Source organism: Meriones unguiculatus, chromosome 7 (assembly GCF_030254825.1).
Source record: "Meriones unguiculatus strain TT.TT164.6M chromosome 7, Bangor_MerUng_6.1, whole genome shotgun sequence".
Lineage (NCBI taxonomy): Eukaryota > Metazoa > Chordata > Mammalia > Rodentia > Muridae > Meriones > Meriones unguiculatus.
The window spans coordinates 23163518-23178340 of record NC_083355.1 but is presented as its reverse complement, the minus strand read 5'-3'; the positions used below and the strand labels follow the sequence as shown (position 1 = coordinate 23178340).

The following is a 14823-nucleotide window of genomic DNA, read 5'->3' as shown; positions in this document are numbered from 1 at the left end:
TCTGTGTGTATCCTGTGGGGCTCTGGTTCCCCTGAAACCAGACCCTCAGTGTCCTCCCCAGTGCCCCAGGCCATCTTCCTTCCTATCTGCCCATCTTCTGGTTTCCCTCTGGTCTCCTCGTCGCTAGACTCCTACTTCAGGTCACTGATGACTCCTGTTCCTATTCTAAGGATGGATGTGGGGACAAGGCTCTAGAGATGGAGGGACCTTGCTGCTTGCCAGGCCTGCCAGCCCTGACAGGGACCCGGCCACCTCAGCTGGGGCTGGGTCTCCTTGGTCCCCGCCCTGTTGCTCTCGCTGGCCACGGCAGCTCTATCGCAAAGATCAGGCAGCCAGACACCTCGGAGGGACCTCTCCCAGCCTTCCCCACTGGCACGGATCCTCAGATGGTCTCTCCGAACCACCACCACCACCACCACCACCAAACCCAGCCGAACCTGGGATAGGTTGACAGCTGCCCTGGTGACCTTTTACAGCTTCCTCGGGTCTAACCTCAACCTCGCTCGCTGCGGGTGGTCCTCATCTTCCAGATGACTCTCAAAACAGAGGAGGCAGAACAGTCTGTCCTGACACGGATGACACACATCCCTGGGCCCCCGTGCAGCCACCTTCCTTTCCTCAACCTTCACCATGGCCCAAACCCCTCATCCACCCAGCCGCATCTCAGTTCAGAGAACACACCCGGGGAAGGCCCAAAAGAACTCAGAGATTAGCCCACCCAGCTCCTTCCTATTTACAAATTTAAAACAAATTATCTGTTGCCTGTACATGTTTGAAAAGACCTTTCATAATCCTACTCCCAAAAGCCGGAGATCTTGCCAATAACCTCATTTTCTAAATCAAGAAATGTGCCCAGAGAAGGTAAGTAACTTGCCCAAGGTCACACAGCAAGTGAGACAGCAAAACTAGAAGCCAAGTGTCCAGCCACCCTCTGTGGGGGCCTCCCTGGACACTGATGCCTTCGCACCAGTCTAGACAAGTGACTTCCCTGCCCTCTGCCCCCATCCATACCCATCTCATCCCAACCCGGGTTCATCTTGACTACATACAGTGACCGTTCAAGTCAAGAACACAGTCAGGTTCAACGCTGACACAACCTCCACCAGCAGCGCCAAGAACTACCCCCGCCCTGATCCCAAGCGAGGGGCTCCCAGTTCTCTTTCAAGGAGCTCGAAAATCGCCCTTATTCCCAGCCCCAGAGGAAGTCTGGGTGCAGAGCCTGAGTTATATATTGAGAAACGACCTTTCTTGACAACACGAGGGATTCAAGGTACATCTCCGACAGGCTCTGCGAGTGGAAGGGGATGGCTCGAGAAGCTGGTTGAGGGGAAAGAGGAGGGTGCAGAATAGAAGCTCTTCCCCCACCCCACCCACCTCCTCCTCAAGCGCAGCCGGAGCAACTGAGAGCCGCACGGAACCAAACAGCAGGGAAGGGAACCATTGACCCTGGGAGACCCGGGAGCAGCAAGCTGCTTTTTCCTGGGATCCCTGCCTCTTCGCCAGTACGCAACTAGGTAGGGGAAGCAAGTTAGACGGCCACGCTGGTGCCAGGGTGCCCCCATTCTCCGGAGGCTCCCACGCAGTCTCCGAGCCCAACTCGGACCCAGCCTATTGCAGCGGAGGGAGGCGGCAGGGAAAGAGCAGGAAAGGGCAAACGCCCCTCTGGAACGACCGCGGGGGTCCCCACGACTATTCTGGGGATCCTGAGCTGGGTCCCTCCACGTCCTTACGACGGAAGCCGGGGGTGCGCGCCCTCCGTGCGCACCGGAAAGTGGAGCCCCCGTCCCCTTGTCCCCCGCCTTCCTGAGGTCCCGCCGGAGGGGCTGCACCTGCCCTGGTCCTACCTGCGGACGTTGCGGGACCGAGCGCGCGCGCGGCCCCGCGGAGCAGCAGCAGCTGCAGCAGGCAGAGCTGAGCCCGCATGGTGGGCGCGGACGGGCTCCCGGTCCGCCCGGCGGCGGCGGCGGCTGGCCGGCTGGAGAGGGAACGGCCCCCCGGCTGGACAGACTGGGAGCCGGAGCGGAGCGGGCACGGCGAGCGGAGCGCGGCGCTGCGGCCTCAGGGAGCGCGGGCGGGAGGGCCCGGAGGGCGGGGCGCGGCGCCGGGGTCCCCGCCTCCCGGAGCTCCGCGCTGCGCCCCGGGGGATCCAGGACGGCGCCCGGGCATCTCTGGTCACCGAAAGAACCCCGCTGCTACAGAAGCCCAGAGAAAAGGCCGAGGTGCACGGCCCCAGGAAGCGCCCCTTACTTGGGCCTTTGGCTCCTGCCACCCATCTCCTGGGCGCGTGACTTTCTGAGCTGGTCCCTGGACTTCTGCGGCCCAGACACAGCCACGCACCACGAATCTCCCGCAGACGAGCCCCCCGCCCCACCCCCCAGCTTCTGCCCCAGCAGCAGGCGCGAATAGCGTTGCCTGCTTCACAGCCCATCTTCAGTGTCTTCAGCTGTCCTCGACCCCCACAGCACTGCAAACACGTAGGTGCTCAAATTTGGCACATCCCCACTCTGAAACAGCACGGGCGCCCCCTCCCCAGAAAGGCCAGGCTCAGTCACTGCCACCACGCTCTCCCGGGCTCTGGGAATAGGACACTTTTTTTTTTTTCCCTTTCCTTCCAGGATAGAATAAAAATACCCGCAATTTAGGAGATTTGATAGACGGCATGGAATCAGGTCAAGGCGCCTGTGACCTACTTCGTGGGAAGGCGGGGGACTGGGGCCTAGAGAGTGGAGAGGGCTGAGGGGTCCCGTCCGTGCTGTGGCGAGTACTGCAGGAAAGGGTGCATAGGTCGCTTCCTGGGGCATATCCCGAGAAGGAGAGAGCTGGTGGGGAGCTGGTGGGGACAGGAGAGGTACAGCGTGTGCTTCAGCAAACAGGTGGCCTGGCGCTGAGCTCAAAGGGATTCTCATCTCTCAGAATCCCCTATTTCCTATAGCTAAATCCTCACCTCGCAGAATCGCAGTCCCGCTCTCCTCCGGGTGCAAGAGCCTAGAGATGGCCTCCCCCAGGCCTCAACCCTTTATGTAATACGATAGACCAAAGCAAGTCTCAGAACTGAAGGGTTGTGGTGGTTGTTTCCAGACAGAGACTCACGCTGTGGACCAGGCTGTCCTCGAATTCACGACAACTCTAACTGTTTCCGCCTCCTGACGGGATTCAGGGCCTGAGCCCACCAAACCCAGCCGGCCAGTAAAGGTCTAAAGCCTAACCTGAATTCCTCTGTGCGGGGTGAGGGTGGGGTGGGGGGAGCTGTCTTTTTCAGCTGTGGCCTCCTACCGCCACCCAGTGGACGCGGGACGAGCCACCGGGCTGGAGTTCTGCGGCTCTGTCCGCGCAGGCGCCGCGGAGGGCCTCCATAGCGTCCCAAGACGGACGGCCAGCTTCAGTTCTGGCGACTTGGTGCGCGGCCAGCGTTGGTGCCCGCGCTGCATCTTATAGGGTCCTTTGGTGGGGTTTTCAGGCAGAAGAGGCAGCTTGGAGAAGCGGATGGCGTGCGCAGGTTTCCCAGCATGGGCCTCTGGAGCTCCAGCTTGCCACTGGCGCGCTGCTGCGAGCACACCTCTCTAGGCCCGCCCCAGGGTCTGTCACCGGGTCAGGGATGGCCACAGGCATCCTCAGGTCTAGCAGGGACCCCAAGGGCTGATTCTGGTCACATTCTGAGAGACACCGGCCTAGAAACTCCCGGTTCCCTAACGCCGCGATCGCTTCCCGAGTGTATGGGAGCTGGCGACGAAAACCGTACTATATAGAAACGAGTGGAGCTTTAAGAAAGCCATTTAAACAAAATTGTGTAAAAGCAAGGCAGGGGGCACCCGGATTTGAACCGGGGACCTCTTGATCTGCAGTCAAATGCTCTACCACTGAGCTATACCCCCTCTGCCGGCAGCCGCGCTCCAGTAACCACTTAGTGCTACCCTGGCGCAGGCGCACTAGAGTATCCCTAAAAATGAGCTTGGAATTGGGTTTGAACCTTTCAAAGAAATACGGGGACCCGAGGTGCCGCCTCACTCGCTGGAGAACAATAGGGTTTTCCCGACGCTCCGAGATTCCTTTCGATGGTACAGGAAAATGTCACCAGAAAGATAGAGACGACTCCTCGGTGCTCGCGCGCTCCTCTGGGAGGGAGCCCACTCTGCAGGCCGCTACTCCCCCCGACCCTCTGCCTCCAAACCTGGCCCCAACCCTAGACACTCAGTTCTCCCTCCAAACCTGGCCCCAACCCTAGACACTCAGTTCTCCCTAAGAGACAGCCGTCGAGGTCACCCGACCCTGAGCACGCCCACCCGACCGCGCCAGCCTAGGGGTATCCTAGGGTCGAGCAGCCAACAAAATGCTGGACCAAGCCGCCGGTGACAAAACGCTGACGGCCCTCGTGAAGCCGTGAGGGGGCACCCGGATTTGAACCGGGGACCTCTTGATCTGCAGTCAAATGCTCTACCACTGAGCTATACCCCCGGCACGCTCAGCTGTTTTTCTCAGAATGGATTAGATTTCTATGGACCATCTATGGTCCTACTGTGTGACACCATTCACTGCGCTTTTTAATGTTTCCGTTATGTCAAGGATGACCCCATGAAAACACCGAAGCATGACGAAAATATCAAGAGTTCACAAGCTCTTCCTTTCTAACCACACCTCAGGGAGACTACTGCATTAAAGGTCTGGGTCGTCTGGGTCCTCTGGGTCTCCGCCCGGGCTGCCCGCTTGGAAAGGGGAGAAGCTGTACTGTCTGGGCCCCTGAACGTGGAACAGCGTGGGCCTCCAATCCGTCTTTCCAACGACATTTCCATCTCCCTGGGGTCCCATGCTCAATGGATCATTATCAGCCCGCTTACCCCCTCTACGCCTAGAGCCAAGAGCCCCGCTCCTGGTTAGCGGATACCAACGAACAACCCTAGCCAAGTTCTCTAGCCAAACGAAGCGTTGAGCCAGTCCCTGCTCCCCCAACCCGATGGAGTCCTCCTCCCCCCAACACAAAACTTCCTGCAAAGAACAAAAGCCAGTTTGAGCAACAGACAGAAACAAGAGGTGAGCCGTTTCCAATGGCATTTATTATGTACCTTAACCTTTTAAATCTTAATGCGGATGTTTTGTTTTGTTTTGTTTTGTTTTGTTTTTTTTAAAAAAAAAAAAGACACAAAGACAAAATGAGCAGGTCCTGTAGAAATCTTTGATTTGAGAGGAGTAGGACTCCCCTCGGGAGGACACGGAGGGAAAGAAGATTCCACGTGGTGACTTGGACCCCTCCAAAAGCTGTGCTCAGAGTCAGCATCTAAGGACGGGAGGGCTTCGACCTCCTGCAAGGTCTACGGGTGCCTGTCTGCAGCGCCGCCCTCCCGCTCTCCACCCCACCCCCAGCTTTTGGCAGGGTCCGTTGGTCTCCTTTATCGGAGTCTCCTCTGTCCAGGGGATATGGAACAATGTCAAAGATCTCTTGCTTTCCCGGCAGACAGAAGGTGAGGGCTGGGCGAAGCCCCCAACACACCTGGCAGGTTCCCCCGTGTCTTCTTACACCTGCAGTGATGATGGAGTGAGGACCATTTCGGTCCTGTCTGCACCAGCTTTCAGTGACAGGACAGTGGTCGTCTCTCTGTCCATAGCCACCATGTTTGCACCGGCAAATGACAGGCGTTTCTCACGGGTGATAGCCATGTGGTCTCTCGTTTTTGGCCTCAAGCTGGGGCATCAGTTGGTGGTGGCCTGGGATTGCATCCACTGGAGCCCAGCTGGCAGCCTGCAGGGAGGGAGGAAGGGCACAAAGGCCCATCAGCATTTCCCATAAGGTGATGGCTGGAAAGCCCCAAGCCTCTGCCTAGGGACAGACCGAAAGGGTAGCCAAGGTTATACCCAATCACTTAATGTTAGAAGGGAAGTGAGCTGATTTCAAATGCGTCAGCACCCAGTGTTCTGAAGGCTGGAGAGAAGCAGTCTGCGCACAGCCCGGCAGAGGGGATGGAGAATCAATGAAGAACCCAACAAATAAGCAAGTTGGCGGCCTCAGGGAGCCACGGAGGCTCCTCTGACAGGCAGCTTGGAGACCTGCCTTCTTGGGCCCTCAGCAGTGACCCTGGGAAAGCCTTTTGTTATTTTGCTTTGTCGATAGGGGCAGTGGAGGGGTGACCTCAAAGGCTTGGGAAGAGGCTCTGTAAGGAAGCTCCTCCGGGGTGAAAAACACCTCCAGAACAAAGATGGAAACTTGGCCATGTCTGCTAGCACCTAGCCTTGCCTGGCCCAGGGTATGGCACACAGGGCCCTAGAAGTACTGTGATCTGGAGTGTAGACTGGAGAAGATGAGAAGACCAGAGTGCCTAATGGGTTGAGGCGACAAGCATAGTGCGGGAAATCTGTGGTCTCTAGGATTCACTTATTTCAAGTTTCCTTTTCATAAAAAAAAAAAAAAAAAAAAAAAAAAAAAAAAAAAAAGAGAGAGAAAAAAGTTTCCAGACGGCAGAGATGAAAGGAATTTTTTCAGGCCTCATGCAAAGAAGGCCCTTCTGGAGAAATCCAGTCCTTCACATCCTGACATATTTGATCCAAACACTAGGACCTGCCTCCTCAGCACGGGCAGGTACACACACACACACACACACACACACACAAAGCTGTGACTCTTCTCCCTACTCTTTCCAGTCTTTTGTTCCCTTCTCCACCTTCCTGTTTATCGGTTTGTTTCTTTGTTTTCATTTTGGTTTTTGTAGCAGGGGCTGGATACCCCCGGCTAGCCTTGAACACACTATGCGGTGGAGGACACGACCTTGAACTTCCAACCCTCTTGCTTCTACCTCCCAAAGTGCTGGGGTAGCAGGTGTGCAACAGTCCAGGGCTTCAGGCCACGTCAGGCTTCCATATCCAGCCTGCCATATCCAGTTCCTGGCAGGAACTTTTCTCTGGTTTGCTCACTGCCGTTTTCCCAATGCCCAGAATAGTACCTGCCACAAAATGGGTATCCAAAAAAGTCTAATGAAGAAACGGTGCCATTTGCTCTCTGAAGTACAGGGAGGAGGGAAGTACAACCTTTTTACTAGTGAGGAAGCCAAAGAGTCCTCGATTTCTGCCTTGAAGGTCCTAACCCCCTTCCTCCAAAGGTCTTTCCACAGCTCTTTCCCTTCACTGGGTTTTAGTTCCCCCCAACCATAAGATAACTCTCACCGATCTCTGCCACTTTATCCGTGTCACTTCCTCGAAAGAGTTTCTGGGTCCCCAAAGTCACTGCTGTTTCTGGGGATTGTTAGCCCTCACCATTAAAGCAAGCCCTTGGCGAGCACAGGGGCTCTGCGGGCCCACTGCATCCTAGCTCACAGGAAGATGGCCTGTGTCCATCTTACTGGGCCTGGAGCCAACTGTGAGCCAGATTCTGACTGGAGAGACCCAAGAGAGGGATTCCCGTAGCCTTCAGCCCTTGGGGTGGGCCAGCTCAGGTGAAGTGGAGGAGGAGGACTGACCCTTCTCCCGTGAGAGCACAGCAGCCCTGGATATGCCACGGGTGGTCTTTGATGGCACTGAGTTTGAGGAATCGGGAGATCTCTGCTGTGGTCATGGAGCCCTTTACATCCTGCTTGTTGGCCAAGATCAGGACCGAAGCATCTTGAAGTGCCTGCAGGCAGAAGAGGGTGGCCCAGGTCAGCCAGCCAACCAGCCAGCCTAGCATCCCTCCCACGGCCTCAAGGGTTCTCTGGGATCCCCGACTCACTGTTCTAGCAAGCGAGGCCCATGGGCAGGTGGGAGAGGCCTACTCAGACATTAGCAACCCCATCAAATGCCGCAGCTCCTGGGACTCCTTCTAACTGCTCACAGGGTGCTTCCTCTATCCTCAAATATTGTTTCGTTGGTTTGGGGATTTTTTTTTATTTTTTATTTTTTGCTTTTTTTAGGAAGGGGGTGCTTCTTCTTCATTTTTCTCTTTCTTGAGACAGGGTTTCTCTGTGTAGCCCAGGCTGTCCTGGAACTCAATCTACAGACCAGGATGTCCTTGAACTCTTAGAGATCTGCCTGCTTCCACCTCCCGAGTGCTGAGATTAAAAAGCACGTGCCACCTCAGCCTGCCTCAGACATCATTTTGTTATTGTCGTTGTCTGTTTGTTTTTTTTTTTTTTTTCCAAAACAGAATCTTACTGTGTAGCTCAGCTGGCCTGGAACTCCCTATAGAGAGCAGGCTGGCCTCAGTCTCATGACAGTCTGCCTCAGAATGCTTGCAAGAGCCACCGTTCCCATTGTGAGGTAGGAGAAATGAAGCAACTTGCTCAGCGTCTCACGCTTGGGTGAGGGGTGAAGTCAACCCCTGAAACAGCAGCCGTAGCTAGCTTCTATGCTCTGTTGTTCTGAGGGTGCTGACCAAACTCCTTTATCTGTAATAAACTAGCCCTCCCCATGCTACAAGGTTATAGCTCCCAAGTTAGCACATCAGAGAGGGGGTCTGAGCAGCCTGAGGGTGCACGGCTGGTCTCACCGGATGGCTTTCCCAAGTTCAGGAGACTCACCTCATGGGCCAGCATCTTATACAGTTCTTCTCGCGTGGTTGACAATCGCTTCCGGTCTGTACTGTCGATCACAAGGATAACAAACTGTCCAGCAGGATGGAGATATATGAGCCTCAAGCTTTCTCTTTGGTGAACATGCTTCCTACCAATGGTTCTGCCCTCTGGCCTCTGCCCTGCCGGAGTGCCAGTCCCATAGGGAAGGAACTGTGTAGCCTGCCAGCCTCACCAGCTGGCCCATTTTTATTCTTTTTATTTTTTTGGTTCTTTTTGAGACAGGGTGTCTCCGTGAAACCTTGGTTGTCCTGGACTCGCTTTGTAGACCAGGCTGGCTTTGAACTCACAGAGATCTGCCTGCCTCCCTGAGTGCTGGGATCACAGGCGTTACTAGGCCCAGTTTACTAGGTCCCGTTTTTAATCACCTCATATTTAATTCCTTGGAGACAAAAATCTTGGTATGTAACCCAGGCTAGCCTGGAATTTATGATCCTCCTGTCTCAGTCCCCCACGGGCATAAACACCGCGCTCATCCTAAGATCCAAAAATCTTCTTTCTCTTTTTTTTATATTTATATGTTTAATTTTTTTTATTTTTCGTGGTTGTTTGTTTGTTTGTTTTGAGAATTCAAAAGCCTTCACGGAGGCTACAGTGTCAAATATTGGACACAGCATTTGTTGTTACTTCCCTGTCGGCGTAGCTGGAGAGGCTTCATTCAAGCACATCCTAGTGGCAGACGCTAGGCTCAGAGAAAGTGTGGTAAGTGACTGACGGGCTCAGGCGCAGACCCCTTCCCCCCTCACCTCAGCATTGGAGTAGTATGTGTCCCAGGTGGGGCGCAGCGCCTCCTGGCCCCCTAGGTCCCACATAAGGAAGTGGGTCTTCTGAAAAACTATTTCTTCCACATTGCTGCCGATGGTGGAACAGGTGTGGACCACCTCATTGGTCAGGCTAGGGGGACAAGAGAAGGGTCTAAGGTCTTGGCCCAGCTCACTCCCAGCTCGGACGTCACCCCTGTACTCCAAAAGCAGCCAAGCCCAGCCCGGAACAGCTCAGCTCTGGGTGACTAAGCCCTCGCCGAGCCCCGCATCCTACGGTTGGTGTGGGAAAAGAAAGATGCGGGTTAGTCACAGTGTGGCCCAGGCTGTGTCCCCAGGGAGGAGAGGCTCCTTAGAACAATCCTCAGACTTGGCAGAAACACCTTCGAGTTTTGGCTAGATGCAGCTTCGGGGAGGGGGTGGCGCAGGCCTTTGATCCCAGCACTCAGGCAGGCCGGGATCGTCTTTAGAGCCCGTCTCACACAGGAGACCTTAACCTCCAGAGTGCTGTGATGCCAGACCAGGACCACCGCTCTCCTTTACACGTTTTCCGAAAGCTTGCCAAGGAGTTATAAGGAGGAAGATCGAGAGTGAAGGTCTTTGCGCTGTTTGAATTTTTTCCCCCCCTAGGATAAAAATGCTAGAGATCCAGAGTCTCAAGAATTCTCGGCAAGCACTCTACACCTCCAGACCTTTCTCTCCTGATAGAATTTACTTGATTAACTTTACATATATTACTTTCTCAGGGCAGCACATGTCCTCAGTGGGGTCTCCCAATCAGGAGACTCCATCCAGAGCGAACGAACGCCCGGGAGAGCGGGGATGGCTGTTTGCGAAGCCTGTGCGTTGACCCGGGAGCTGAAGAGCTTCTGGGAGCTCACGGTCCACCCTGGCTCGTGTTTTGAAGTTGGAGACTTTGAAAGTTAACAACTTAATGTAAGGTTGCAAGGGTGAGAAGAAAGAGCCCCGCCGCCAGGGGGAGCCAAGAGGAGCGAGGCGAGAAACTGCCAGGCATCCCACACCTGCCAGGACTGATATTCGTTTAGTAGGGTGGATCACGGGAGGCGGTGGGACCTGAGATTGCCCGTAGCTGGCAGGATCCAATTCCAGGCCCGGCAGCATCCGCCCATCACTCTTCTTCTCTACAGCTACCCAGGAACCCAGGGAAGGGCTCTGGTGATTGGTCCAAATGGCTATCAGTCTGGCGTGAGGCCTAGCCCTCTATGTCCACCCAGGAGTTACTTACAACTGGTAGAGAATGGTGGTCTTTCCTGCGTTGTCCAGTCCCACGATGATGACTTTGTGCTCTGGAATCATCCAGGGCAAGGGCAAGGTCAGAGCCCATCCCGATGATCGCGGGCTTGGGTGTCCCCAGGAGGCTTCTTGTCCTGGCCTCTTCCTCACCTTCAGCTCCTGCCTGGATGCCTCCTCTCCCGGTCCCTCCCATCTCCTGGCAATCCGAACTCTCAGCTTTCTGGGTCCCCCTTCCTCATCCCTAGGATGCTCAGGGAAACGCATTCCTGGGGCTGGGGGTGGGGGGAGGGCTCTGCTGGGGACCCCTACACCTCTCCAGGAACGCAGAAGAGAGAGCTGACCCCTATCCCACCCCCCTCCACATTTCTAGGAAGCGATTGACTGAAGGATCTGAAGCAAGCTGGGCTCTAAATCGCAACGGCAGGAAGCTGACTTTGGGGCCCTCCCGGGTCTCGCCCAGCCCAACTGGTGGGGGAGGCGGGGGTGGGGTGGCGAAGGAGTCTCTCTTGCCACGGTGCACTGAGCACACAGAAGCGCAGATACAAGGGAGGAGGGCGGAGAGGGGGCGCTGCTCACAACGAACTCCAGCAGCCCACGGTTCCCAGCTGGTCCTTCCCGAAGACCCCGAAATCCCAAGAGTCTCAGAAAGTGAAATCAAAGAGGTCATTGGGCTGCCCGGTGCCCCCTTACCCTGGCTCCCAAAGATTCGCATCAGTTTGGCTATCAGCTGTCCCATGGCACTCCGGGAGCTGGGTGTCTGGGGAGCTCAGCAGCCTCCGGGGCCCGAGTGCGGCCCCAAGTGTTCAAAGCCCCGCCTGGGGGAGGGCGAGGCCCTCTGCTCCCATCAGACGGGGAAACCCCAAGCGTCACCCTCAAGCTCTGGGAATCCCTCCCGACGCTGGCCCCTGGCCCTTGCTACAGGACTGAGCGGACGTCACCAAAGACCAGGCACCTGACCAGGGCCCTGAAAGTGCAACGAAAATCCCAAGATCCTCTTCACCCCGAGAAAACTGAAGTTTGGGCTATCTGTCCCAGAGCTGCAGTCACTCCTCCTCCCCAACAGCCACCGCTGGGGCAAAACCCTCCCCGGGCGGCCAGACTTTCTGACATTGCAACACAGCGTTGTCATCTACAAAGTTCACAGCGAGAACCCTGCGACCGACTTACAAAATGATCAACAAAAAAACAAAACAAAACAAAAAAACCCTCAGAATTTTTTGCCGATCCAATCTCGTAATTTAAAAAATATATATATATATATTTTGTTTTATTTTATTTTTGTTCTTCGAGATGCTTCTCTGTGTAGCCCTGGCTGTCCTGGAACTCTCTCTCAGTAAACCAGGATGGCCTCAAACTCAGAGATCAGTTTCCCTCTGCCTCCCGAATGCTGGAATTAAAGGCACACTCCACTAAACCCCACTCCTTAAGATTTGTTTCTATTTGTGTGTGTGTGTGTGTGTGTGTGTGTGTGTGTGTATCTGTGTGTGCCACATGCCACATGTGTGAGTACATGCATGTATGTGCGACGTTGGAAGCCAGAAGAGGTCCGCAGCTGCCAACTCGGATACTGGAAACCCAGCACAGGTCCTCTGGAAGAGCAGCAAGGGCTTTTAACTGCTCTGGCCCCTAATTACATAGTATTGTAATTTTCCCCCATTTTCTTTTAGGTGGCATTGATGGCTGTCCTTGGCTACATGTAACTGCATGCAGCCTGCAGGCCACGGGTTGGACATGCCTAATATCACAACAATGGCTGAAGACATGGCTCAGTGGTTAAGAGCACTTGCTGCTCTTCCAGAGGACCCAACTTCTGTTCCCAGGACCCGCATCAGACAGATCGCAACTCTTTGTTAACTCCAGGCCTGGGGAGTTTCTTGCTTCTGGCTTCTGCTGACACCTGCACTCTCATGCGCACACCCACGTGCAGATACACACACCTGTATTTAATTTAAAATAAGAAAAATACATTTTTAGAATCACCATGACCAGGTATGGTGGTAAATGCCTCTCATCCCAGCATTCAGGAGGCAGAGGCAGGTGGATCTCTGAGATCAAGGCCAGTCTGATCTACAGAACAGATTCCACGACAGCCAGGACTAACAAAAATTAACTAATTAACTAAAATAAATAAAATTCACAATAACCTCAGGCTCACAGATTCCATGTCAGCTTGCAGCAGGTCTCTGGCTAATTCGTTAGTAGGGGGTTTTCGGTCCAACTCAAGTGAACTTCCCTAGGAAAGAGCACGGGTCTCCGATCCTTTTGTGGGTATCCCTAGTCAGTTTCTGGAAAAATTAAGGTTGCTTCTGCAGTCTACTGACAATCTGGCAGTTGATCAATGCTGGAAGTCTGAAGATAAGGTCCTCCAGCCAGTGACCCTGCAGAGGGGACCCAGGCATGAAGACCAGATGGAGGAGTCACACAGACAGACGGCACAGCACGTAGCTGGAATTCCAGCACTGGGGAGGCTGAGGTGAGGAGGCCCTCAGCTGAAAGCCAGCCTGGGAAGCTAGGCTTGGTGGCACACACCTTTGATCCCAGCATTTGGGAGACCAGAGCAGGCTGATCTCTGATTTGGAGGCCAGCATGATCTACAAAGTGAGTTCCAGGCCAGCCAGGGCTACACAGAGAAACCCTGACTTGAAATCCCACCCCAGCCCAGCCCCACTGTGCCAAAATAAAACAAATAACAAAACCAACGAGCCTGGGCTACATAATGAGATTGTCTCAAAACCATAAATCAGCCAGGCAATGGTGGTGCATGCCTTTAATCCCAGTGCTTGAGAGGCAGAGGCAGGCAGATGGCTGTGAGTTCAAGTCCAGCCTGGTTTACAAAGCGAGTCCAGGACAGCCAATCTGTCTCAGTGGAGGAGAAACGGGCTTTTTATTTGTTGATCTTTCTTATTTGTCTGTTTGTTTGTTTGTTTGAGAGGATCTGGATAGGTGATCTGTTACCCTGGCTAGCTTTAAACTCCCCGACTCCAGCAATTCTCCTGCCTCAACCTTCTAAGGGCTGGCCCACAGGCTCCAGCAGCAGGTAGACCCAACCCAGGATGAAGTGGGTCACGGGGGAAAACAGCAGATCCGGTGGGATGAGGGAGGGAAAAAAAAGAATTGTGTTGTTTGTGAGTTTCACAACCTGGGGAAATCCTGGAAAAGCAAAAGAGAAGTAGAAAAGGCAAGCTGACCTCAGCTTGAGAAACTGCAAGTCCCAGACTCCACATCCTCTCTCTCTCTCTGGCCCTGAGAAAACCGGAGCTCTCTGATATGCTTGTCCGGCACTGTAAATCAAGGCAGACTCCAAGCAAGAGGCTCTAGTCACATTCCCACACTGGAGTGTCCTCCTACAGCCCCTTATGGCTGGCTGCCCTTCACTAAGGCAGCAACCGTTAGCTGGACTTTCTGCCTCTACCTCTGCTGTGCTCAGTGTCTCCTCCTCCTCCACCTCCTCATGCCCCACCAACCTTTCTTGAGGACAGTGCAGGGTCAGTGACTCCCCCCATAAGCTGGCTCTCTGTTGCCCAGAGTTCAAAGCAGCCTCCTCCTGTGGCCTTCAAGGGCTTCCTTAAACAGCCCCTGCCCGGCCTCTGCAGCATCTGCTGTCCCTCACTCACACCAGGCCCAGACCTTTCCCAAATCTTCTCAAATGTGCCTGTGCTTCTGTGTCTCCTCTACCCTGAATACCCTGAGAGGGAAACACTTTTAACTGGGATGTTTGTGATGAGCAAAGAAAAACAGAGCCAACCCCTGGAAGTTGACCTCTGACTCACCGAGGCACATGTAACACAGACCTTCTTCATCCCACACTGCTTGACGAGCAGAGTTTGAACAATACAAAGTTGACGGCCACAGTCGGCAAAGTCCATCTTGGCTGAGCCCATTTCAGTCCTAGGAAAGGAGCTGAGGTTTGGGCTGTGAGGTGTGACAGGGCACAGAGGCTATTTGGGGAATCACCAGTGTTTTAAGAATTGCTGCCCTCTGGTTCCTAGGGGCAGAAAGGCATCCTGCTTTGTCACCCAGTTGCAGAATTGAAAGTCTCACTCTGCAAGCTGGGAGCACACTCAGAAAACAGATAGGAAGAACTGCCTTGGGGGTGGGGGGAGAGATGGCTCAGCTAAGAGTGGCTTGCTTGGCAAACACCTTTAATCCCAGCACTTGGGAAGCAGAGGCAGGTGGATCTCTGTGAATTTGAGGTCAGGCTGGTCTACAGAGTGAGTCCAGGACATCCAGGACTCTGTTACACAGAGAAACCCTGTCTTGAAAAAAAAAAAAAAAACAAAGAG

The 14823-nt window shown here is 54.4% G+C and overlaps 2 protein-coding genes and 2 non-coding genes across 9 annotated transcripts in view; all 4 read right to left on the bottom strand.

Annotated features, from left to right (window-relative positions):
- Plxdc1 (plexin domain containing 1) overlaps positions 1 to 3168 on the bottom strand; it is a 54649-nt gene extending 51481 nt beyond the window's left edge. The window contains exon 1 of one of the 2 annotated variants that reach the window (XM_021646859.2): positions 2945 to 3168. Coding sequence is in view for 1 of the 2 variants with exons in the window: in XM_021646858.2 (XP_021502533.1) it covers positions 1845 to 1923 (79 nt within the window). In the remaining variant the exon portion in view is untranslated. Of the gene's footprint in view, positions 1 to 1844; positions 2199 to 2944 lie in introns of those variants that run through there. The other variant, XM_021646858.2, reaches the window with a different exon arrangement.
- Positions 3169 to 3800: 632 nt separating this feature from the next.
- Trnac-gca (transfer RNA cysteine (anticodon GCA)) lies at positions 3801 to 3872 on the bottom strand. Its single transcript has one exon. It is a non-coding gene; the product is annotated as a tRNA-Cys (tRNA).
- A 508-nt stretch (positions 3873 to 4380) lies between these two features.
- Positions 4381 to 4452, bottom strand: Trnac-gca (transfer RNA cysteine (anticodon GCA)). The gene has a single exon. It is a non-coding gene; the product is annotated as a tRNA-Cys (tRNA).
- Positions 4453 to 5030: 578 nt separating this feature from the next.
- Positions 5031 to 11583, bottom strand: Arl5c (ADP ribosylation factor like GTPase 5C). 5 transcript variants are annotated; one of them, XM_021646861.2, is made up of 6 exons: positions 11231 to 11569; positions 10533 to 10593; positions 9272 to 9419; positions 8475 to 8558; positions 7440 to 7591; positions 5031 to 5731 (listed from the first exon to the last, which is right to left on the bottom strand). In XM_021646861.2, exons 1-6 carry the CDS (start codon positions 11274 to 11276, stop codon positions 5683 to 5685), a joined length of 540 nt encoding a protein of 179 aa, XP_021502536.1. In that variant the 5' UTR covers positions 11277 to 11569; the 3' UTR covers positions 5031 to 5682. The 5 variants fall into 5 exon arrangements, with proteins under 5 accessions (XP_021502536.1, XP_060242799.1, XP_060242800.1 ...); XM_060386817.1 differs by lacking the exon at positions 5031 to 5731 and adding an exon at positions 6782 to 6926 and having other exon boundaries at positions 11231 to 11583; XM_060386816.1 differs by lacking the exon at positions 11231 to 11569 and having other exon boundaries at positions 10533 to 11209.
- Positions 11584 to 14823: the final 3240 nt, after the last annotated feature.